This window comes from Muscardinus avellanarius (genome assembly GCF_963383645.1).
Source record: "Muscardinus avellanarius genome assembly, chromosome: 8".
In the NCBI taxonomy this organism is placed as follows: domain Eukaryota; kingdom Metazoa; phylum Chordata; class Mammalia; order Rodentia; family Gliridae; genus Muscardinus; species Muscardinus avellanarius.
The window spans coordinates 14,820,626-14,846,839 of NC_137794.1; the positions used below are offsets into that span (position 1 = coordinate 14,820,626).

Sequence of the window (26,214 nt, forward strand, 5' to 3'; positions counted from 1 at the left end):
TTCAACACTATTTTCCAGAAAAGCTAGACAGCCGATTTCTGAAAGAGAGTGCTTGCTATCTTTCCTTGATCTACAATATTAAGATCTGTACCAATATTAAAATACGTACCAATTAGGATTTCATTTATGTTTTCCAGCATTTAAAATTCAGCAAATCCTGTTTTTGATATTTCTTATTCCTTCAAAAACAGGAGAAGCTTCGTCAAATGTAAAAAAATTAAAATGAGTCCCAGGGCGGTAATTGCGCACCAGAGGTCTCACCACGTTCTGCAAAGCATTGCGGGGCAACGTTAAACGTCAGCTTCATGGAGCCATCGGGGCGAAGTCTGCTCAACACTTGTAACATACTGGACAGCGGGATGTGCTTCCGAGTGAACTGCGCAATGTGACCTGACTCTGTCCTCTCCTTAAAACATTTTAGGGTACGCTACAGCTGCTGAATGGATTTCTGTTTTTCTTGGTCCTTTGTTTGTTAGGTCTAAGATTGATGACGTCTCCACCATTAAGGGTACTTAAATTCTGACCGGAGTGACTTCCACCAGATGTATTAAAGACACCTGTATAATTGAGGAAAAACACAGAGAATGACTTTGATACGACTCAGTTATCTGATACATCCAGTTTATTAGTAAAATCAGAATATTTTCAAGCGTGTACAGTTGTGTTTTTATTTACTTGCTGCTTTTTTGTTTTGGTTTGTTTTTTTTGTGCTAATAGGAAATGAACCCTGTGGCATTCTACTTCTGAGCTAGACTCCCAGCCCTATTTTATTTTATTTTGAAACAGGGTCTTGCTAAGTTGTCAAGAGCCTAAGTTTCTGAGGCTGGCCACAAACCTGTGATCCTCCTGTTTCAGCCTCCCATGTTCTGAGGTAACAAGCATGTGCCACTATGCCTGGATGGTTTTTATTTTTGTATTGTAGTGAAACACAAACCACAACATTTACTATCTTAACCATCTTCAAGTGTACAGTTCAGTGGTATTAAATACACTCATAATACTACACTGCTATCACCACCATCCATCTCCATTAACTCTTAGTATCTTTAAAATTGAAAAGTCATCATACCCATTAAGCGATGATTCTCTACCCCCTCCCACATTCCTGTCAGTAGCCATGCTACTTTTGGTCTCTATGACCCTAACTATTTTACATATGTGGAATCATATAGCATCTTTTGGTGTCTGGCTATTCCATTTAACAGAGTATCTTCAAGGTTCATCCACGTAGTAGTATACTGCAGAATCCCTTCTTTTTCAAGAATAATATTACATTATATGCATATACCACACTTTGTGCTTATCCATTCATAAGTCAATGGACATTCAGTATTTAAAATTTTAACCTTTTGTTTTTCACTTATGTGTTTATGTTTTATGTATTATGTACCATGTATTTCTGTGCATGTTTTAAGATGGAGCCTCACTCTTTGCCCAGGCCGGCCTCTTACTTGAGACCCTCCTGCCTTAGTCTAATGAGTGCTGGGACCACCCATGTATACCATGCCCCCAGCTCTGTTCCATATATTTATTTATTTTTAAATTTTTGGTAATGAGGATTGACTACAGGGGAGTTCTACTTCTGAGCTACACCCCAGCCCTATTTTATTTTGAAACAGAGTCTCACTAAGTTTCTGAGGGCCTTGCTAAGCTGCCGAGGAAGGCTTTGAATCTGTATCCTCCTGTCCCTGCCTCCCCGGCACTGGGACTACAGACACGCAGCACCACAGTCTAGTCTAATTAATAAAAAAGCGAAGCCACATGAAGAATGTGGATCTGGACGCCGCCCGTCCTGGACGTGGATATCTATTCTGCTGGCAGGACCCATGGAGGCTGTGGGACAGCGGAGAGACAGCGGAGAGAGCTTTCTAGATGATCCCAGAAGAATGAGCAATTCTTTTAAAGACTGTGGAAAAGCGAGGTCACTCTTGATACAAGAAACAAAATGAGCAAACTGAAGCAGCAAGCACTGGGCACGCTCAGGAGACCTCTGCAGCTTATCACGTTGACACAACTGCCTTTAAATGCTGAAACGAAGAGTCTATCCATGGATGGGAAGACAGGAAGGAGACCGAGGAGGCCAGCCAGACACGGCCTCACCACACGTGTCCTGGCTTGTTTCACAAGGCATGGAGGTCCAGTTGGAGGAGCACATGATAGAGATGGCAAATTAAAAAAACGAGCCAGAACCGAGAAAAGCCCGTTGGGTGATGGATGTGTTTCTGTGCATGAAGGCGGGCTGGAATGCACACATGAAGTCCTTGAGAGACTACACAGAGCTTAAGAACCAACAGAGTGCCTCTTATCTTCCTGGAAGCCAATGTGTTCTTCCAGGAATGCTAAAGCTTTGCTGGTATACAACATGTTAAAAAAGAAACCCAGTGCAGGTCATGAGAAGGCGGTAGACGAGGGAAGGTAAGAGACAATACAATAAAATCAGAAGAACAAGTGTTACTAGTCTTACATATAAAGGGCCTTTATAAAAAGTATTTCTATCTCTGCTGCCTTTACTGTATCAAATGGTTTTAGAAAATCCAATAGGTTAAAAAAAAAAAAACCCTGCCGGGAGTGGTGGTGCACACTTGTAATCCCAGAGCTTGGGAGGCTGAGACAGGAGGATCGCGCAGGTTCAAAGCCAGTCTTGCTGGCTTAAGAGACCCTGTTTCCAAATAAAATATAAAATAGGTCTGGGAGTGTAGCCCAGAGGTAGAAGGCCCCTAGGTTCCATCCTCAGTACCACCACCACCAAAAAATAAAAAATAAAAACAACTTTAATTCAACAAAAGATGTGATTGATACTCTTTGTTTTTGTTTTTTGGAGCCTAATTCAGGCCAGGGGCATTCTACCTCTACACACCCATCCCTATTTATTTACTTATTTGCAGTATTGAGGGCTGAACCCTGGGGCATTGTACCTCTGAGCTACACCTCCAGCCTTATTTTTTATTCTTTTTTTTTCAATACTGGGGATGAAACCCAGGGGCATTCTACCTCTGAGCTACACCCCCAGTCCTATTTTGTATTCTTTATTTTGAAACAGAGCCTCACTAAGTTGCAGAGGGCCTCATTAATTAGCTGAGGCTGACTGTGAACCCGTATCCTCCTGTCTCAGCCTTCCAAGTACTGGGATTATATGCGTGTGCCACCACACCTGACTGAGATGTGATACTCTAAAATTTAACAATTACTAATCTAACACTTTAAAATAATATTTCCTAAAGAAATGTCCATATATTACATAAAAATAAAATCATGCCAGGCATGGTGGGTGCACGCTTATGATCCCTGCACTTGGGAGGCGGAGACAGGAGGATCGCGCAGGTTCGAAGCCAGCCTCGCTGGCTTAAGAGACCCTGTTTCCAAATAAAATATAAAACAGGTCTGGGAGTGTAGCCGGAGGTAGAAGGGTTCCATCCCCAGTACCACCAAAAAATAAAAATAAAAAAATAAAATCATGAATAAAGAATAAATACCAGGTAAACATGGGCTAAATCTTCCTGGATACTTACCAATTTTGTTACTACTTGAATGCATTAGTTCTGGATCCTCAGCTATTTGTTGTTTGAGTTTTTGGAGATATTTTTCAGCCAAATACTTAAAAACTAGAATAAATACATATACACAGAAGATCAATATTACTTACTTATGTAAAAAACTTACTATTTCATGTTACTTATAAGATTTATACTTACTGAACAAATTTAAACAAATTTAAAATCAGAATGTGAAGCATTCAATCTAGTTAAAAATCCAACTTTCAAAAATTACTTAGGCAGCCGGGCATGGTGGTGCATACTTGTAATTACTTGGGATTACAAGCATCACAGGTTTGTGGCCAGCCTCAGCTAGTAGTGAGGCCGTGTGCAATTTAGTGAGGCCCTGTTTCAAAAAAAAAAAAAAGAAGAGTGGTGGCGCACGCCTGTCATCCCAAAATCTGGGAGGCTGAGACCGGAGGATCGCGGTTCAAGGACAGCCTCAGCTATTTAGTGAGGACCTTCGCATCTCAGTGAGACCCTGTTGCAAAAATAAAAAGACTAAAAAATAGGGCTGGGGGTGTAGCTCGAAGGTAGAATGTCCCTGGGTTCTATTTCCAGTACTGCAAAAAATAAATAAATAAATAAAGCAAAATTTAATTTAATTTAATTTAAAAAGGCACCTTGCGTGGTGGCGCACACTTGTAATCCCAGTATTCGGGAGGCTGAGACAGGAGGATGGCAGTTGGAGGACAGTTGCAGCTACTACTTAGTGAGGCCCTTTACAACTCAGTGAGACCCTGTTGCAAAATAAAGAATAAAAAATAGGACTGGGGTGTCACTAGGAGGTAGAAACCCCTTAGTTCCATCCCCCGTACTGCAAAAATAAAGCCAGAGGTTTAGCTTAGAGATAGAATGCCCCGGGTTCCATCCTCACTATCCCCCCACACACAAATTATTTGAGCAATATCTGAGAAGAACAATAATACTGTAAATGTACAGTGGTATTTTATTAGTAAAATGAAATAATACTTGTAGCTACTGACTCTTCCATTTTAATTTATTTTATTTTATTGTGGGTCTGGGTATGGAACCCAGGGGCATTTGACCTCTGAGATACACCACCTGCCCTAATTTTAATTCTTTATTTTGAAACAGGGTCTCACTAAGTTGTGGAGGGCCTCACTAAGTAACTGAGGCTGTCCTCGAACCGCGATCCTCCTGTCTCAGCCTCCCGAATGCTGGGATTTCAAGCGTGCGCCACCACACCTGGCTTGACTCTTCCATTTTAAATATTTTAATAGTGAGATATCTATCTATCTATATATATAGACATATATATATGTACCGGGGATGGAACCCAGGGTATTCTACCTGCGAGCTACACACCCAGCCCTATTTTTTATTCTTTTTTTTTTTTTTTTTTTCTTTTTTGGTGGTACTGGGGTTCCTGGAAGCCCTTCTACCTCCGGGCTACACTCCCAGACCTATTTTCATATTTTTATTTGGAAACAGGGTCTCTTAAGCCAGCATGGCTGGCTTTGAACCTGCACAATCCTCCTGTCTCTGCCTCCCAAGTGCGGGGATTACAAGTGTGTGCCACCACGCCCGGCTTATTTATTTTGAAAAAGAGTCTCACTGATTTGCAAAGGGTCTCACTAAGTAGCTAAGGCTGCCTTCAAATCTGTGTGATCCTCCTGTCTCAGCCTCCCAAATGCTGGGATTCCAAGTGTGTGCCACCACACCCGGCTTTTTTTTAAACAAATACTTTTGTGTGTGTGTGTGGTACTGGGGATGGAAGCCATGGGCATTGTACGTCCGAGCTACACCCTCAGCCCTATTTTTTAGTTTTTTATTTTTTAAACACGGTCTCACTGAGTTGCGAAGTGCCTCGCTCAGTAGCTGAGGCTGTCCACAAACTGCAATTCTCCAGTCTCTGCCTCCTGAATGCTAATATGACAAGTATGCGCCGCCACACCTGACTAGTAATTAATATTTAGCAACGTTAAACTGACTCAGTCTTGCAAAAATGTCTTTTTTCTTTTCCTTTGTGTTAATGGGACTTGAACTTGGGGCATTCTACCTCTGAGCTACACTCCCAGCCTTATTTTATTTTTTATATTGAAAAAGGGTCACCCCGGCATGGTGGTGCACGCTTGTAATCCCCCACGCTTGGGAGGCCGAGACAGGAAGATTGTGCAGGTTCGAAGCCAGCCGCGCTGGCTTAAGAGACCCTGTTTCCAAGTAAAAAAGTGTAAAAATAGGTCTGGGAGTGTAACCCGGAGGTAGAAGGGTTTCCAGGAACCCCAGTACCACCAAAAAACAAAAAACAAAAAAAAAAAAGAGAAGAAAAAGAAAAAGGGTCTAAGTTGTTGTGGATGGCCTCGATTCAGTTTCTGGGCTGGATGCAAGCCTGTGGTCTCATGTACTAGGGTTACAAGCATGTAACCTACCATGTGCTCCCACACACAGCTCGTATGCTTTGTTTTAGGTGAAGAAAACCATTCAGAATAAACAACCAGACAATAATCTCACGTTTTTAAACTGGGAAATATTATTAAGGTCACTGTAACTACTATATCTACTACCAAGGAGTACGAAAACATGAAAGAAATGATGAAAATATGCACACATACTTGCTCACAAATATAATAACAGATTAGAGTTTTAAAGATAAAAGCCTAAAACTGCACCAAGACTGCTCTGCAGAGTGGCAAGTGCTCAATGGCATTGGTAAACAGGACGCTGGCAAAGAAACTGAGTGCTGCCTTTAAGCAGCACTTATTGTGTGTGTGTGGGGGGGTGTTCTCAAATTTTGTTTATAAACAACACAACAGAAAATGTTAGGAATAAAACAAATTTCCTATTGCAATATATTCTAAAGAGGGGATTTACCTTCGCTCACATTCAGGTCTTCCTTGACTGATGTTCTGTAGAATCTTAACTTTAACCTTTTAGCCAATGCCTCAGCTTCCTCACTGCACAAAAAAAATAAAAAAGAAAGTTTGTTTTAATTTTGGTGTGTGTGTGTTTCTGGGGATTAAACCAGGGGCATTCTACCTCTGAACTACAGCCCCAGTCCTATTTTATTTTTTATTTTGAAGCAGGGTCTCACTAAGTTGCTGAGGGCCTAGGCTGGTCGTGAACCCAGATCCTCCTGTCTCAGCCTCCCAAGTACTGGGATTACAAGCCTGTGCCACTAAGCCCAACTGGTAAAAGCTCATTTTTAAAAGTGACTTTTTAATAAACATTTACTGATTAAGACAAAGTAGAGTGAGGTAGTAGATCAGATCTTTCATGTGTTTTTTCAGAATATTTCATGTAATGTATTTTTTTAAGACTAATATTAAAGCCGGGCATGCTAGTGCACGCTTGTAATCCCAGTACTTGGGAGGCTGAGACAGGAGGATCACGGTTTACAGACAGCCTCAGCTACTCAGTGAGGCCCTCCACAACTTACTGAGATCCAATTCAAAATAAAGAATAAAAAATAGGGCTGGGGGTAGAGCTCGGAGGTAAAATGCCCTTGGGTTCCACCACCAGTCAAAAGTGAAGCTGAAGCCGGGCATGGTGGCGCTCACTTGTAATCCCAGCATTTGGGAGACTGAGACAGGAGGATCATGGTTCAAGGACAGCCTTAGCTACTAAGTAAGGCTCTTGGCAACACAGTGAGACCATGTTTCAAAATAAATAATAAAAAAAAAAATAGAGCCAGGGTGTAGTTCAGAGGTAGAATACACCTGGGTTCCCCCAATACTACAAAAAAAAAAGTGAAGCTGAGCCGGGCGTGGTGGCGCACACTTGTAATCCCAGCATTCGGGAGGCTGAGACAGAGGGATCACGGTTTGCAGACAGTCAGCTACTTAGTGAGGCCCTCTGCAACTCAGTGAGACCCAATTCAAAATAAAGAATAAAAAATAGGGATGAGAGTGTAGCTCAGAGATAGAATGTCGTTGGGTTCCATGCCCAGTACCAAAAAAAAAAAAAAAAAAAGTGAAGCTGTCATTTAGTGCTTATACAGAAATCTTAGCTTTCACTGCTCCTGAGGGATAAGCATCGACCACGTAAAATGGCAAACAACACTTTTCCATGAACCAAGTAATCTCTAAGCATAATTATAATTTTTATATCATTTGGGGAAGAGTACTGGGGTCTAAACACAGAGGCGCTTTACTTGTGAGCTATATATACAGCCCTTTTTATTTTTGAGACATGGTTTTGCTAAGTTACCCCGGGTAGCCTCGAATTTGTGATCTTGCGGCCTCAGCCTCCTGAGTAGGTGGATTACAGGCGTGCACCACCTCACCCAGTTTTTTTTTTTTTTTGGGGGGGGGGTGTCTGGAACCCAGGGGCATTTGCCTTTGAGCTATACCCTTGCCCTATTTTTTATTCTTTATTTTGAACCAGGGTCTAAGATGCGGAGGGCCTCACTAAGTAGCTGAGGCTGTCCAAGAACCGTGATCCTCTGCTCTCAGCCTCCCAAATGCTGGGATTATAAGCGTGCGCCACCACGCCCAGCTTCACCCAGCTTTTGTGTGCTTGCTTGCTTCCTTCCTTCCTTGTAGTTCTGGAGATTAAATCCAAGGGCATTCTACTTCTGAGCTATACCCTCAGCCCTATTTTTTTTAAATTATTTTGAAACAGGGTTTCACTGAGTTGCAGAGAGCCTCACTAAGTGGCTGAGGCTGGCCATGAACCCAGATCCTCCTGTCTCAGCCTCCCAAATGTTGGGATTACAGCGTGTACCACCACACCCAGCTATTTTATTCTCATTTTAAAACAGGGTCTCCCTAGGTTGATGGGAGTCTCACTATTTATTTGCTATCCTTGAACCTGTGATCCTCCTGTCTCAGCCTCCCAAGAACTGGGATTACAAGCATGCACCACCCCACTTGGCTGTAATATTTTAATTAATTTTCTCTTTTCTGTTTTTAGAAACATTTGGACTTAATTACACTTCAAAAAGTCATACACTGAATTATTTTATTCTTATGGGTCATGAATCAAATTTGCTACCCAAAGTCAAAGTCAGCATATTAATGGCTGAGTCTGTAAGTGTAGACGCCTCCTTTTAATTTTATTAGGATTCTGATACCCATACTCCAAGATCGCTTATAGTAATCCCCCGTGTCTCCTGCTCTTCATAACCTTATACAGCGTTTTCCTACCCTGCAACCAAGGCTGTTCTGTGTGTTCAATAAAATATAACAGAAGTGACACAATGACTTTTGAAACAGGTCTTAAGAGGTAACGCAGCTTCTGCCTTGGGCTCTCCTGGATCATGTGTTCCAGGGAAACAGCTGCCATGTTGTGAGAACACTCAAGCAGCCCTAAGCAGACGCCCCTTTGCAACAACCCAGGCTCCTGCCAAGTGAGTAGCCACCTTAGAAGCAGATCCTTCACGTGAGGAGAAAACTTCTGACGTCAACCTTAGGCAAAACCACCCAGCTAAGCCAAAACTCCCCACCCACGAAAACTGGCAGTTGAGAAAACGTTGTACACTGTAACTGAGTTCAAAGAGCTGTCTCCTGAAGATCATTTCTCTATGGCGAAACTTCCAGTGTACACCCTTCTGGCTCTCTGAAATGTAAAACTCATTACTGTTACCCACAGTTACTCTAGGCTTTTTTAACCTAAGTCAACCACAAAGAAGAGCTCACAGAAAATTTATATAAAGTCTTCAGTAATTAAAACCTTTAGGATGTATACATAAAAGCTTTCCTAACTTCTGTAAGCCTAAACAGAAATGAGAACGTTTTGAACTTTATAGAACGACTACCTCCCCTCCCTGAAAGGGGCCTCTTACTTCTTTATACAAGAGTCGTCCAAGAGATCAATCTTGTTCTGAACGAGCACAGTTGGTATATCTCCAACTTCAGCTACTACTTTTTCTTTCCAGCTGGAAATTGCTTCAAAAGACTCTCTGTCCGTAGTAGAAAACACAAGCACGCAAGCATGGGCTCCTGTAAGGTCACAAGATAAAAGTGTTATTCACATTAGTGAAACCATCCTATGCAGGTTGGAGGCAACTTTTACATAAATCAGGTTTGAACTCATCTCTGTAACAGTCTGCTTATTTTTAACATATAAACGCTATTTTATAAATCAAAGAACCAATTTATCAAAAACAATACCTCTCAAACATGTTTAAGAGTCAAAGTACCCCCAAATGGTATATAGTATCTTTTTAGAATACCTCAAAATACTGACATATTTAATTCCCAATTAAGAGGTAGAAAGAACCTATCTCTTAGGATGGTAAACAAAGAATGCTAAACAAAGCCTAAATAATAGGCTGCTGCTGAATTCTTCCTGAAGATTGTTCATTAATAAAATAGCTTGCAATCCCAGCATTTGGGAGGCTGAGACAGAAGGATCAGGGTTCAAAGATAGCCTCAGCTATTTAGTGAGGCCCTTTGCAACTCAGTGAGACCATGTTTCAAAATAAAGGATAAAAATAGGGCTGGGGGTGGAGCTCAGAGGTAGAATGCTCCTGGGTTCCATCCCCAGTACTGAGGAAAAAAAAAAAAAAATAGCCAGGCATGGTGGCACATGCTTGTAATCCCAGTACTTGGGAGGCTGAGGCAGAGGATCACAGGTTTGAGGATAGCCTCAGCAAGAAGTGAGACTCAAATCAACCTGGTGAGACTGTTTTTAAATAAAAAAGTAGGGCTGGATGTAACTCGGAGGTAGAATGCCCCTGGGTTCAATCCTCAGTATCACACACACAAAAAAATTATCATTTGCTTATTTCTTTCAGCACAGATCTAAGAAAAGTTTATGAGCCAGGCATGGTGGCAAAAGTTTGTAATCCCAGTATTTGGAAGGCTGAGCAGGAGGATCGAAGGTTCATGGCCAGCCTCAGCTACTCAGTGAGGCCCTCTGCAACTCACAACTCAGTGAGACCCGGTTTCAAAATAAAGAATAAAAAATAGGGCTGGGGTGTAGCTCGAAGGTAGAATGCCTCTGAATTCCAATCCCAGTACCGTATTAAAAAAAAAAAAAAAAAGTCTGAAAGTGTTGCTTGGAGGTAGAATGCTCCTGGGTTCAATACCATACACACAAAAAAGCTAAAAAAATAGTATTTTGATAAATATATATTTACTGAATTCTAATATTTACAAAACTATAAATAACAAAATTACTTAATTATACTTTAAGAAACTATTATAAAACTAATTCTAGGCTTCACTGTAAGCCTAGAATTTTATATACAGTCCACTGCCATTTAAATTTAAGGATGTAACAAGGTGTTTCTAGGTGTGTAAGGTTTTAGACTCTTAAAAAATACCTCTTAAAGGAAATTTATAATAAATATATTAACAGATGGTGCCAGAGATATGAGCAAAGAGAATGATTAAGTACTTGAGTAGTTCAGTATTATTTAAAAAGACCAAGGACCAAAGGATTAAAAAAAATTATATCCATAACAACTCCTAAATTATGTAGAAGGGGATAAAATGGGGGGAGACCAAAGGAACACAATAACATGCCAAACTACTTATCGGAAGATGAAGAGGATGTGATATGCTTAAGTAATCACAGAGTGCCACATCAACAGCATGGTAGGAGCCTGTGGCCTGGCCGCATCCCTGCTAGGGGCCTGTTTCAAGCCTAAGCTGCAGGCTGTGCTCTTCCGTTCTGCCTCGGGGCTTTCTTTGCTGTTTCTTAGGCCCTAGGCTTCCTGTCATCCCCAGGGGGAACTGGTTCCTCTAGGGAGAAGCCTCCTGAGTTCTTCCGAGGAACTGACCGCTAGTTACCCTCTAGTTACCCTCGGTGATAATCAGCATCCTTTGCTGGCTTCTCTCCCTCTCTTGCCTCGCGCTCAGGAGTCTTATATTTCTACTTCCTAGCCCTAAGTAAACCACCCCTTGCACCCAGGCGGCCCCACCCCTGCAGGGAGAGGCCCCAACTAAGGTGGTTAAGAGTCTTAAAGCTGGGCGTGGTGGTGCACACCTGTAATCCCAGTATTTGGGAAGCTGAGAAAAAAGGACGGCAAGTTTAAGGATAGCTTCTCTCTGGGGGTATAGGCTGGAGGTACAATGCCCCTTGACTAACCACACATACACACCCCATAATAATGAGAATCTGTGGCTTTTAAACCACAAGAGAAATTTGTGGAAGAGAAATTCATCTTGTGTAAATGAGGAAAGTAGGTAAAAACTCCAAAACAATAAAACCACAAAAACAGTAACAACAAAAAATCAGAACTAGGAGATCTTGCTCCCGGCTCATGTGTGTGTGTGTGTGTGTGTGTGTGTGTGTGTGTGTGTGTGTGTGTGTGTGTGTGTTTGAGCTGCTGGCACTCCACCTTCCTGCTCAGCCCCGCGCCACTGAAGACAGGCAGGACCCGTCAGTCTGGTTGGTGCCCCGTGTGAGGCCCTCTTTCTTGATGAAACGCTGACAGGCCAAGCGGTCCGCGGGGACTTTCGGGAAGATGGCGACCGAGAAAAGCGGGGCTTAAGAGCTCCGCTAACAACAAATCTCCATTACCACAAAATCTGCGCCTTTCATAGCCAGAAAACACCATCACCAGTGAAACAAAAAATCACCAGGCTCCAGAGAGAAAGCGGACTGAGAACAGAGCCACATAGGAGATACACCGGCCTCGCGCCCAAGGACGCGGCAGACGCGGCAGCAGCGCCATACTGCTGGCGGCAGCGGCGAATTCACCAGACGGCCACAGCAAGCCGAGGTGAGCCACTGTGGAACAGCTAGGCGAGATTTCTACGCGCAGAGAGCATCTACAGCTCCCAGTGGCCGAGCTCAGCACACGCTGCAGGGATTCAGAGTAGAAATCAAAATCAAGAAGAAAAACGCCAGCCCCATAGCCGAGGGCGTAGCAGCGGCGCCATATTGCTACCGGCGTCAGCAGCAGCGAATTCAGCGAGGCCAGTACAGCTACATCTGCGTACTCAAGAACAGTGAGTCAAATTGCGGGCCACAGCGGAGAAATCCCTGGGACTTGACCCAGTGGGGGAGGGGCGGTGGCAGAGATATCACACCATAGGAGAACGTGCAACCTGGCACCCCCCCACAGTCTAAAGCAGCCTCTATCGACTCTCTGGGTCAGAGACTCTGTGATAAAACCCAGTAAAGGAGTAGTGGGGTCTGAGATACTACAGACTCGAGATCCAGAACACCTTAAGGGAAGTCATAGTGACCCAAGGGAAGAACCCAGAGAAGGCACAAACATCCGAAATCATGGGAAAGAGGAATAATACTGGAGCAATTAATGCCCACAACCCCACAACATCAGAACCCGATAAAACAGAAAATCAGAGATTTCTAGAAGATCAAATCAGGAAAATAACTGTAGAAATAATAGAGGTGCTTCGAAAAGAACTCAGAGAGAGCCAAAAAGAGATAAAGGATGCAATTAATGAAGTAAAGGCCTCAATTCAAAGCACAAACAACCGATTAGACCACATGGAGAACAGAATCTCGCTCTTAGAAGATGAGCAATCCAAAAATGAACTCATAGTTTCTAATCTAGAAAAAAATATCCGACAGCAGGAATCTGATATTGAAGAAATATGGGCCCATTTTAAGAGAGCTAACCTAAGAATAATTGGAATAGAGGAGGGAAAAGAAAGTGAAACCAAAGGGATCAACAATCTCTTCAAAGAAGTAATAGCAGAAAATTTTCCAAACATAGAGCAAGAGGTTGATACAAAGGTCCAGGAAACTTATAGAACTCCCTTTAGACAGGATCGGAGAAGAGGATCTCCACGCCACATAATTGTCAAAATGACCAATGTGGAAGCCAAGCAGAGAATCTTAAAGGCAACAAAAACAAAGGGCCAAGTGACATTCAGAGGCAAACCAATTAGAATCACTCCAGACTTCCCAAACCAAGTCATGAGAGCCAGAAGGGCTTGGAGTAACATATTCCAAACTCTGAAAGGAAACAATTTCCAGCCAAAAATTTCCTACCCAGCAAAACTTTCTATCAAATTAGATGGAGAAATAAGAAGCTTCCATGACAAACAGAAACTGAAGGAATTTATGTCTTCAAAACCAGCACTAGAGAAAATACTCAGAGATTAACTACAAAGAAGAAATAGGTAACACACATCAGAACTAGAGAAACAAGATTTTCCATCCAACAGACAACTAAGATTGGTTATCTGTAGAGATTAATTATTTATATTAATCTTTTACCTATCTCTAAAGGGTATTGTTTGCCTTTATTGTTGTTAATTTTTAGGATTTCTAGTTGGAATATTAATATACCTTCAGATATAGCAATTGGAAATATTTTATCCCATTCTATTAGTAACTGTTAACTCTGTTTACATTGTCTTTGGATATACAAATTTTTTTTTTTTTTAGGGAGTCTGTATACTCCTCTGTTGCCTGTGCCATTGAAATCATAACCAAGAAATCACTGCCAATTTCAATGTTGTGAGGTTTAATGACCCAGATTTTCTCCCAAAAGTTTATAGTCTTAAGATTTATATTTAGGTCTATTATCTATTTTGAGTTAATATTTGCATATGGGATTAGGTAAGGGTCCAATTTTATTCTTTTCCATGTAATTATTATTTTTTAACAATATTTAGTTAAAAGATTTTTATTTCCACCACCAAATGTTCGTGGAAACCTTGTCAAAAATAACTTGACAATATAGGGAAGAATTTAGCTCTAGGCTTTTATTTAACTCCAATGGTTTATATATCTGCCTTTAGAATAGTACTACACTGTTTCAATTATTGTAGCTTTATATGGTTTGAAATCAGAAAATATATATCTTCTAGCTTTGTTCTTTTTCAACATCGTTTTGGGTACCTAGAGTCCATATTCCATATTAGGATAGATTTTTTCTGAAAAATAAATATATAAATATATGATAGTTTCACCTAAAAAAAATAGAAAAAAATATTCTCTGGTAAGAAAGAAAGCAAAAAGAAATATTGAAATGTTATCTTTAAGTCATCAAAAGCTTGGTATCAGACAAATGAAACCGTTATGTGAGATTTTCATTTTTAATCTTAGATAAATTGCCATAATACTAGATGTCAACTACTAATCCAAGCATGGGAGGGAGGGATAGGGAGAGAATGGGGTGGGGATTGGGTGGGGGCTGACTGGGAAAAGTGTGCATGTATGTCTACAAAAGTATGTATCTTACTATGATGTATGAATACAGTGCACCAATAAAAAAAATTAAAAAAATAAAAATTAAAAATTAAAAAAATCAGAACTAGAGAAAATATAAAACTGAAATAAAACGGCAAATTAATAAGTCCTAAGAAGAGCAATTACAATCTCTAGAAAGAGAGTGGTACAGTCAGGTGTGGTGGCACATGCCTGTTCCCAGTACTTGAGAGGCTGAGACAAGAGGATCCGCAGGTTCAAGGACAGCCTCAGCAAGTCCTGAGACTCTCATCAACCCAGTGAGACCTTGTTTCTAAACAGAAATAAAACCAGGCTGGGTGTGTAGCTCAAAGGTAGACTGTCTCTGGGTTCAATCCTTAGCACCACAAAGAAAAAAAAAAAAAGAATGGTACACCAATCTCTAAGACAGGATGGCCAACTACCTTGTCTCATTTAACCTAAATACATTACTGAAATGAAAAAATAAAAATCTGCAGATGACCTGGATTACTTTTGTGGTTCTAATAATTGTAAAAAATGCTGGACAACTTGTTTTTATTTCTCCTAATGAATATTATTCATACAGAAAAAATATTGTCCAACCGTGGTCTATCATGCTCCTTTGGTATTTAAGAAGACCCTAATGGCCAAAGACTTTTTCTAATCTATACTTTAAAACATATTCTAAGATAACCTTTTATTTAAAAAATTTGACCAAGGTACAAGAAAACAGATGACAGGAAAACTGATGACAATTAAGAGATTCTACGGTGGATGCGAGCTAGATCCTTACTTGGAGAATATACAAAGAAGTACCTGTTGAGTCTTACACAACTCAGGGATCCCTTCAAGCACTTCGAGAGTTTCGTTTCTTTAATTAAGAAGGGCTGGAAAGGACCACTATTTGTAAAGGATTTCTTTAGAGAAAGTACCATCCTCCAAATCCTGTTTCTATTCCAAGATGGAGTGGGATGGGTGAGGGTACTAGCACTGCCTCCTTCATCTCAAGGCAGGAAGAACGGACTTCAGCAAGATCAATTAAGGAACTTGGCATGTGCTCCAGCAACCGGGGGACACTCTGGACTGGTGGTGTTTAATTCAATCCTGAGAAAGACGCAGCAGCTGGGAGCAAAACTGTAAGACCAACAGCCACAGAGAAGCCGGGCTGCATTTGGGGAGGGATGTGCAGATTCCAACAAAGGCGGGAATCCAACAAAGAATTCCAACAAAGCTTCACCCCCAGCCCGATTTTTTTGTTCTTTATTTTGAAATAGAGTCTCATTGGGCGGGAATTCCAACAAAGAACGGACATCGCCTTCCTATGGGTGAAGTGAACTGTGGCTGAGAGGGCCTGTGATGGAGTTCAGAACATGCTGCCCAAAATGTGGCACTTGGGCAGAAATTCCCTGCAGGTCAAAAAACCTAGGAAAATTTTCTGACATTTCCTAAAACAGGTCATAAGACCCTCACATAAGAAGAGTCCTTCATCTAATCACTAAAAATGAGGGAACAGAGAGCAATACAATAAAACAAGCCTGCCGAGTGTCCTCTGCCCTATCACATTTCACCGTGACTCTCTACTCTTCATTAAACCTGCTATAAAAAAAACACAAAGTTTCGCCAGGCACAGTGGTTTATGCCTGTAATCCCAGACTTGGGAGGCTGAGACAGGAGGATCACAGGTTCAAAGCCAGCCTCAGTAACTTAGTGAAGCTGTTGGTAACTTAGTGAGACTGTTTCCAACTGAAAAAATAGGGCTGGAGGTGAGGTGGGTGTGGTGGCATACACCTGTAATCCTAGGATTGCAGGTTCAAGGACAGCCTCTGCAACTTAGCCAGACCCTGTTTCAAAATAAAAAAAAAAAATGCCTCTGGGTTTATTCCCCCCAGAAAGCTCAGGTCATCAGTTTCTTTGAAACTTCATTTCATTTCCTTAAGAGAGTCACCTGTGCTAATGAACGTGCTGGGTGCAGCAATGCACACTTGTAATCCCAGGACTTGGGAGGCGGAGACAGGAGGAATGCAGGATCCAAGTCAGTACGTGGCAACTTAGCAAGAACCTGTTTTCAAAATAAAAATAAAAATAATAAAGGGCTTGGGGCTCAAAGGTAGAATACAGCTGGGTTCTATTCCTAGTACACACACACACACACACACACACACACACACACACACACACACACACAGAGTTAATTTATCTTTTTAGCAGGACCCAGTCAAGAACTTTAAAAAGGGTAAAAGATGCCGGGCGTGGTGATGCAAAGCCCCTGGGTTCCACCCTCACCACACACACAAAAAAAGGGGTAAAAGATTTTTTTCCTCCCCTGTAAACCAAAGTCACAGTAAAAAACCATAATGACAATTTATGTTTTATGTAACTTCCTGTATTAACCTGGAACTGGTTTACAGGTCTAGAGGGAACTTTCTTAAGAAGTCCCTTGGGATCCCAAAAGGCTTCCCAACACCATATGTGCTCTGTTATAACCTATTTAGAAGGAAAGTCATGTATCAGCATGCCTCACTATGCAGTTAGGCCAGCAATCCAAGTCCATGATAATGCCTCTGAGCACGGTTTTGATATAATAGATCCGTTGAATTATAACAGAATTTTATATTTCATTTGTTGATTTTTGTGCATCATGAATTCAAGGATTTAAATAGTCATAACTCAAGCAAGGGTGGTCTAATCGCAGCACCAGGGCTCAGGACTCTGGCCCACTGTTCTGGGAAGTAACCCTCTCTCCCCAAGGATATATAAATCAGGCATGTGGCTTTCCTAGATCATGGTGGAAACCTTGCACCAAGAGGAAACTGAGCACGAGGAGGAGCTCCTCACACGCGGTGGCAAGGCCAAGGGGACTAAGGAAGGCAGCGTCTGCACCAAGGGAAAAACTGTCTGCTTGTAGACTTGTCCGCCAAACAAGTCAATATGCCTTGTCTCTCATTCAAGCCAATTTGTAACTGCTTTTCTGTGCTTAGCAACCTAAAGCATTCTGATAGAACTCCAAAGAATGTTTAACACCGAATTTCTCAAATTTACATATACTATTTTCTTCCTTAATTTGAATTGCACTGTTGCATATGTTTATGTTTACAATTTAGAAAAAGATGAAACTAAAGACCTGTCTGTTTCTCACTCTCTATGCCACTGTAATACAGGTGGCTATAGAAGGTTAGTTACATTATTAAGAGAAGCTCTTAATAAAGCCGGGCATGGTGGCACATACTTGTAATCCCAGCATTTGGTATCTGAGACAGAAGAATCTTGGTCTATGGCTAGCCTTAGCTACTTAGTGAGGCACGTTGCAACTCAATGAGACTCTATTTCAAAATAAAGAACAAAAAAATCGGGCTGGGGGTGAAGCTTGGAGGAAGAATGCCCCTGGGTTCCATACCTAGTACCACAAAAGAGAGAGAGAGAGACAGACAGACAGACAGACAGACAGGAGTTTTTAACAGACATCTATTTAAAAAAATGTATACCTCTATTGGCACACTATGATTCTACATCATAGTGAGATTCAAAGTCATACATTCACTCAGTAACTTAGTGAGGCTCTCTGTAGCTTAGACTTTGTTCCAAAAAAAAAAAAAAAAATAGGGCTGGGGTATAGCTCAGAGGTAGAAGGCCCCTGAATTTAACCCCCAGCAAACCCCCTCCAAAAACGCCATACACCCACACAGGCAGCACGGCACTGGGTGCAATTCCCTCCCCTCCCGCCGCGTTCCTTCCTGTGGGTGAGGCTGACCGTGACACCCCCACACAGGGATATAACATTATCTGAACCGTTTCCTTCCTCGTCCTTGTGATTCTTTCATCTAATGATGGACACCTAGATTGGTTCCATAATTTGAATATTATGAATTGTGCTGCTATAAAACATGGCTATGTATGGATTATTAAAATATTCTGATTTCAGTCCCCAGGAGTACAGATGGATCATATGGGGATCCACTCCCAGTTTTCTGAGGCATCTTCACATATCTATATATAAATTTAAGACAACATTGAGGTAAAATGTTAAATACAGAGAAAAAATAGCACATACCTGTAATCCGAGTACTTGGGAGGCTGAGACAAGAGAGAGGTAGCAGATTCAAGGCCAGCCTCACAAATTCAGCAAAACCCTCAGCAACTTAGTGAAACTCTGTTTGAATATAAAAAGGGAGCCGGATGTGGTGGCATAAACTTGTAATCCCAGCTTTTGGGAGGCTGAGATTGAGGATCATGGTTCACAGCCTCGGATACTTAGTGAGGCCCTCCACAATTTAAGAGAGACCCTGTTTCAAAATAAAGAATAAAAAATAGGGCAGGGGTGTAGCTTGGAGGTCGAATGCCCCTGGGTTCCACTCTCAGACCCGCAAAATAAAATAAAATAAAATAAAATAAATAGGGCTGAAGGTGTAGCTCGGAGGTAAAATGCCCCTGGGTTCCATCCCCAGTACCCCCCCACACACTAAATAAATAAATAAATAAATAAAATAAAATAAAAGGGCTGCTGTGTAGCTCAGAGGTAGAATACCACTGGGTTCAATCCCTAATACTAAAAAGAAAAGTACATAGATACATACACGTATACATATGTATATACATATGTATGTATGGAGATACCAAAGTTTAAGTCTTTGAATCTAAGTGAAACACAATCTAAGTGAAACATAATACATTAAGATGTAAATAGTAATAACTATGGTCCTTTTCAGTTCTGATACTGAATGATTTCTGTAGACTTATTAAAGAAAAATGGTATGATTTGTGGAGACCTAGAAAGTTCTAAACTACAGTAAGGACATGACAAACTAGATAAGCCAAACAAAATAAATAATAATAATCTCAGACACAAGCCAGGCGTGGTGGCGCACATTTATAATCCCAGCACTTGAGAGGCTGAGACAGGAGGATCACACAGGTTCAAAGTCAGCCTCGGCTACTTAGTGAGGCTCTCAGTAACTTAGTGAGACCTTGTTTCCAAATAAAATATAAAATAGGTCTGGAGTATAGCCCAGAGGTAGAAAAGCCCCTGGGTTTCATCCCCAGAACCACAAAAATAAATAAATAATCTCAGACACAGTCTTATGACAAAAATTGATGAAAGCACTGACAGTACCTACAATAGGAGATTAAATTTTTTTGTATGTGGTACTGGAGATTGAAGGCAGGGTCACTATAACTCTGAGCTACATCTGCAGCCCTTTTTTAACTTTTTGTTTTGAAACAGGGTCTTGCTAGGTTGCTGAGTCTTACAAGTTGCTGAACCTTGTCTCACACCTGCAACCCTCCTGTCTTAGCCTCCTAAGTGCTGGGGTTACAAGCACGTGTCACCATGCCTGGCTGAGATTGAAATATCTTAAACTATCTGGTCTTTTTTTTTTTATTGGGGACACAAATTATGTCCCCCAATTAAACTAGATGGTTCCAATATTTTCTTTTGTATTTACACATAAATCATTTTTACATTGGCCAGTTTCATCTTTTACTTTTTTTTTTTTTTTGCAGTATTGTGGATGGAACCAGGGGCATTCTACCTCCAAGCCACACCCCCAGCCCTATTTTTTATTCTTTTTTTTTGAAACAGGGTTTCACTGAGTTGCAAAAGACCTAAGTAGCTGAGGCTGTCCACGATCTGTGATCTTCCTGTCTCTGCCTCCCAAATGTTAGGATTAAAAGCGTGTACCACCACATCTAGCTTTTACTTATTCTTTGTTTAATGTATGTATGTATGTAAGTGGTATCAGAGATTGAACCCAGGAGTATTCTACTCCCAAACTACACCCCTAGTCTGTTTGGTTCTCTGTTTGCTTTTGAAACAGTGTCTCACTAGGTTGCTAAGAGTCTCACTATGTTGCTGAGGCTGTCTTTGAATCTGCAATTCTCCTGTCTCAGCCTCCTAAGTACTAGGATTATAGGTGTGCATCATGATGCCTGGCTTGTCTTTTATTTATTTTCTTTCCTTTTTTTTTCTTTGGTAATAGAGAAGGACCTAGGGGCTTTCCACTTCCAAGCTACACCCTGAGCCCTATTTTATTTTTTGTTTAGAAATGGGGTCTCACTAGGTTGTGAGGTTGTCCATAGACCTGTGATCCTCCCGTCTCAGCCTTCTAAGTACTAGAATTACAGGCATGTGCCACCACGCCTTTTATCTTAAATTTATTATTTGGGAAAAATTATTTGGGGATAACTGCAGGTTCACACAGATTTGTCTTTTTAAGATATATACACAATAGCCAGGCGTGGTGGCACAGGCTTGTAATCCCTGCACTTGGGAGGCTGAGACAGGAGGATCGTGCAGGTTCGAAGCCAGCCTTAGCTGGCTTAAGAGAACCTGTCTCCAAATAAAATATAAAATAGGTCTGGGAGTGTAGCCCAGAGGTAGAGGGCCCCAGTACCACAAAAAAAAAAAAAAACCAAAAAAACAAGAAAAAACAAACAAACAAAAAAAGATATATACATTATAGCAAATATGTTCTTCAAAAACAAGCATACTGGTAAAAAAAAAAAAAAGTAATGTCATATTAAATTGTCAAAAATCTCAAAAAAAAGCCTAACCTATCTTTTTCCTTGTGAAAAGAATTTACATATTTATGCTGAGAATTCAGAGAACAAAGCAATGAAAGTAAAAAGGAAATAATGAGAATCTTAATTGTAATCCTACTACATTCTGGTTTTCCATCTAGGTTTTTAATTTATTTTTTCCTGAGAATATGGAGAAAGAGGTGGAAATAACCCTGTTACAAATACAAATTGACTTAGGTGTGGTGGTACATGCCTATAATCCCAGTACTTGGGAGACTGAGACAAGAGGATCACAAGTTTGAAGCCAGCCTCAGCAACTTAGTGAGACCCTGTTTCAAAACAAAAAATAAGAACAGGGCTAGGAGTGTAGCTCAGAGGTAAATTGCTCCTGTGTTCAATCCCCAGTATCCCCCCAAATACAAACAGGGCTGAGGATGTAGCTCAGTGGTATTTGTCTAGACTGTACAAAAGCATGGGTTCAATCCCCACAACATCAAACAACAAAACAAACAGCCTTTCTCAAAAATAAAACCTTACATTTAGGACCTATTAATCAACAATGTCAATGCTGATGAAATTCACAAGGAGACAAAAATACCATCTATTGTAAGTCTGGAGTAGTATTCACATAATTCTCAATCCAATACCATGTATACAGGTGCTCAAGAGCCAACCTGGCAACCATAGAGAATGAAAATAAAAGCTGCTGTGGACAGAAAGCTATACCAGCCTTTTGCCATTGGGTTCAAAACACCTGATATCAACAACCGAAGGAGGAGGGAGGTCTATTTTGGCTCATGGGTTCGGAGGTTTGGGCCCATGGTCTGCTGGCTCTCTATTGCTCTGGTCCCAAGGTGAGGCAGAACACCATGGAGGCCATGGCAGAGAAAAGCTGCTATGCTCACGGTGTCCAGGAAGAAGGGAGAGGCAGAGGAAGGAAACAGGAACAAGAAACAGCCTTCCAGGGCACATCTCCAGTGACCTCCCTCCTTCAGCAAGGTCGCATCGCCTACCAATGGTCCATCAAGTCACTAGCTTATCAAATGGATTAACCTAATGAAGTAGAGCCATGATCCAGCATTCCCCAGAAGCCCACCTCTAGATAATTCTGCATTAGAGACCAGGCTCCAACACCCGAGAGTTTGGTGGATGCTGTAAGCGAAGCCTCTGAGGACCTGAAAACAGCATGAGCTCTACGTGGCAGAGGCACCGTTAGGATGACACCTTCAAGGTGCACCATTCTTGTCCAAGAAACCAAAATGTTTCTTAGGGCAGGCAGTGAAGTCAGTTTTCCTTGGTACAAATTTAGAAAGGCCAACCTCTTTGGTCTGTTATGTTAGTGCAATTATGTTTTCATTAGACCTCAATTACTATTTACAAAAATCCTACAATTTTTTAAATAGAAAAGACAGGAGGATCACACAGGTTCAAAGCCAGCCTCAGCTACTCAGTGAGGCTCTCAGGAACTTAGTGAGACCCTGTTTCCAAATAAAATATAAAATAGGTCTGGGAATGTAGCCCAGAGGTAGAAAGCCTCTGGGTTCCACCCTCAGTACCACCAAAAACTAAAAAAATTAAAAAATTAAATTAAAATAAAATAGAATATATATATATATATATATATATTTTTTTTTTTTTAAGCTATGTGAATTCATTCTAGGCTGGGTGTGATTGCGCACGCTTGTAATCCCAGCATTTGGGAGGCTGAGACCGGAGGATCGCAGTTCGCAGACAGCCTCAGCTACTTAGTGAGGCCCTCTGCAACTCAGTGAGATCCTGTTTCAAAATAAAGAAAACATATTTTATCCCATTCTATCAGTAACTTTTAACTCTGTTTATATTGTACATTTTTTTTATTTTTTAGGAAGTTTGTTTATTCTTTTGTTGCCTGTGCCTTTGAAATCATATCCAAGAAATCACTGCCAATTTCAGTGTTGTGAAGTGTTAGGACCCAGGTTTTCTTCTAAAAGTTTACAGTCTTAAGATTTACATTTAGGTCTTTTATCTAGTTTGAGTTAATATTTGCATATGGTGTTAGGTAAGGGTCCAATCTTATTATTTTTCATGTAATTATTATCTTTTAACTATTTAGTGAAAAGATTACTATTTCCTTCACCAAATGTTCTTGGAAACTTTGTCAAAAATAACTTGACCATATATGGAAGAATTTATATCTAGGCTTTTTATTTTATTCCACTGGTTTATATATCTGCCTTTATAGCAGTACTACACTATTTTAATTATTGTAGCTCTATAAGGTTTGAAATCAGAAAATGTACATCTACTAGCTTTATTCTTTTTCGAGAGTGTTTAAAGTTCATATTTCTTGTTAGGATAGACTTTTTCTGAAAAAAAAAAAAAGTACAATAGTTTTACCTAAAAAAAAAAAAAAAAAGAAAAAAAGAAAAGTATATCCTTTGGTAAGAAATAAAGCAAATAGAAATACTGAAATGTTATCTCTAAGTGATCAAAAGTTTGACATCAGACAGATGAATCTGTTATGTGAGATTATCATTGTTAATTTTGGATAAATTGCTATAATATTAGATGTCAACCACTAAGCCACGCATGGGAAGGAGGGATGGGGAGGGAATGAGGTGGGGATCGGGTAGGGGCTGACTGGGCGATGTGTGCATGTATGTCTACACAAGTTTTTATCCCATTATGATGTATGAATACAGTGCACCAATAAAAATAAATAAATTTAAAAAAATAAAGAAAAATAGGGCAGGGGGTGTAGTTCGGAGGTCAAATGCCTCTGGGTTCCATCCCCAGACCCGAAAAAAAAAAAAAAAGAATTCATTCTACTTCTCAAGTATATTTTATATGTTTAAATTTACAAATAAAACAGAGTAGCAAGCTACTTTGATAAAATCAGTGCAAAATCCTGTCTAAAAGCAAAAACGTATGCCTTTATATGAAACTCATCCAGTCACTATCAGTGAAACTTTCGTTTACATAGACTTCTTCAGAGAAGTACATGGATACACTATGTAATACACCTAGTTTCACATATCACTTCTGCGATATCACAGGACACACATGATTCAAATTGTATAAGGTAACATTATCAAGGAAGTTATGACTTATGTGAAAAATCTAGAAAAGTTTCCACTGTATCTGATTAATTTGTTTCATCAAAGCCAAAGTAGGGGATTTTTTTTTTGGTTAGTACTGGGGTTTCTGGAAGCCCTTCTACCTCCAGGCTACACTCCCAGACCTATTTATTTGGAAACAGGGTCTCTTAAGCCAGTGCGTCTGGCTTCAAACCTGCGCGATCCTCCTGTCTCCGCCTCCCAAGCACAGGGATTACAAGCGTGCGCCACCACGCCCAGCCCAAAGTAGGGGATTTTAAGAGACTCTGAGCAAATAATTCCTTACCAATTCTCAAGTCTTCAGGACTATTTAGTATTCAACTACTAGTATTCTACTTGCTAAGAATAGTTTTTTTATTTTTAAGAATAGATTTAAAAAGAAATTTAAAAGCAGGCACCATGGTGATTGCCTGTAATCCCAGTACTTGGGAGGCTGAGAAAGGAAGATCACAGATTCACAGCCAGCCTCAGCAATTTAGTGAAGCCCTCTGCAATTTGTTTCAAAATAAAAGAATAAAATAAAGCTGGGGTGTAGCTTGAAGGAAGAAGGCCCCTGGGTTCCATCTCCAGTAACTAATACACACACACACACACACACACACACACACACACACACACACTTAAAGCTGGATATAGTGGTGCATGCCCTTAATTCCAGTACTTGCAAGGCTAAGACAGGGGGACTGCAGGTTGGAAGCCAGCCTCACAACTTAGACCCTCAGCAACTTAGCAAGGTTTTTCATTAAGCCATAGCTTCCTTGATATGTCACTTTATACAAGGCTCTTTCAAAATAAAAATAATAAAAAGGGCCACCAGGCATGGTGGTACACACTTGTAATTCTAGCACTTGGGAGGCTGAGTCAGGAGGATTGCAGGTTAAACACCAGCCTCAAGAATTTAGCAAGACTTACAAAGAAACAAAAAGGGCTGGGAATGTAGCTTGGAGGCAAAATGCCTCTGGGTTCAGTCCCCAGCACCACAATAAATACTTCTATATGCATACATAAATATAAAAGGGCTGTGGGTACGTGGGTGTAGCTGGGAAGTAGAATATTCTTGGATTCAATTCCCAGTATGTGAGAAAGAGAGAGAGAGGGAGGGCAGGAAGGAGGGACGAAGAGAGAGAGAGAAAGATAGACAGACAGACAGACAGACAGAGAGAGATGGAAGGGGAGGCTAACTTAAAATGTGGAGAAGAGCAAGGGGTCCTAAAGGCTGAGACAAAAGAAGATGGAAAACCACTCTGCTAGAAACAGCAGACATGAGTAGAAAGTGTATCAAGAGTCTCTGGACTGGATGTGGAGGTGCACGGCTGTCCTCCCAGCACTTGAGAGGCTGAGACAGGAGGATCGCAGGTTCAAAGACAGTCTTAGAAAACTTAGCAAGACCCTGTTGCAAAAACTAAAGTAAAATAGAGCTGGGGGTCTAGCTCAGAGGTAAGTACTAGTACCCCTAGTACCAAAAAAAAAAAAAAAATGGTGTCTGGAAGCATGAGTGTTCATTAAAATTATGTGATCACAGCTTCAAAGTAGTCAAAACAGTTCTGTCCGATGATCTCTAATACCTTCCAGGTGCTTGATAAGAAGTACTAGGTAGTGGAGCTGAACTGGGGTAGGCATTTTGCAAAACAGGGGGTTAAAAGATGTTTGCAAGCGAGTGTTTACAGGACTAGGAAAACTAAGTTGAAGAAAGATCAAAGCAAAGCCATGAAAAGGGTCAGAGTAAAAAAGTGGTAAGGTCAGTGAACAGAAGCTCTCGGGGAGTTGTTGAAGGCCTGTTACAGTGAATCCATACTTAAGTCAGTAAGCCAGCACATAGTGGCTTAGCCAGGCACGGTGATGCACGCCTGCAATCCTAGTACTTAGAGGGCTCAGACAGGATTGAAGGTTCAAGGCTAGCCTTGGCAACTTAGAGAGGCCCTGTTTCAAAATAAGAAATAAAATAGAGCTAGGGGCTTAGCTCAGAGGTAGAATGCCCTGAGTTTAATCCCTAGTAACACACACACACACACACACACACACACACACACACA

The 26,214-nt window shown here is 40.9% G+C and overlaps 1 protein-coding gene across 2 annotated transcripts in view; it reads right to left on the minus strand.

The window, feature by feature from the left end:
- Window positions 1-417: 417 nt before the first annotated feature.
- Window positions 418-26,214, minus strand: part of RAB23 (RAB23, member RAS oncogene family) — a gene marked incomplete at both ends in the record, with an annotated part of 29,089 nt that continues 3,292 nt past the window's right edge. Inside the window, 4 exons of one of the 2 annotated variants that reach the window (XM_080700661.1) lie at window positions 418-557; window positions 3,510-3,602; window positions 6,369-6,451; window positions 9,280-9,436. In XM_080700661.1, the coding sequence (XP_080556787.1) occupies window positions 418-557; window positions 3,510-3,602; window positions 6,369-6,451; window positions 9,280-9,436 (473 nt within the window). The remainder of the gene's footprint in view (window positions 558-3,509; window positions 3,603-6,368; window positions 6,452-9,279; window positions 9,437-26,214) is intronic. The other variant, XM_080700662.1, reaches the window with a different exon arrangement.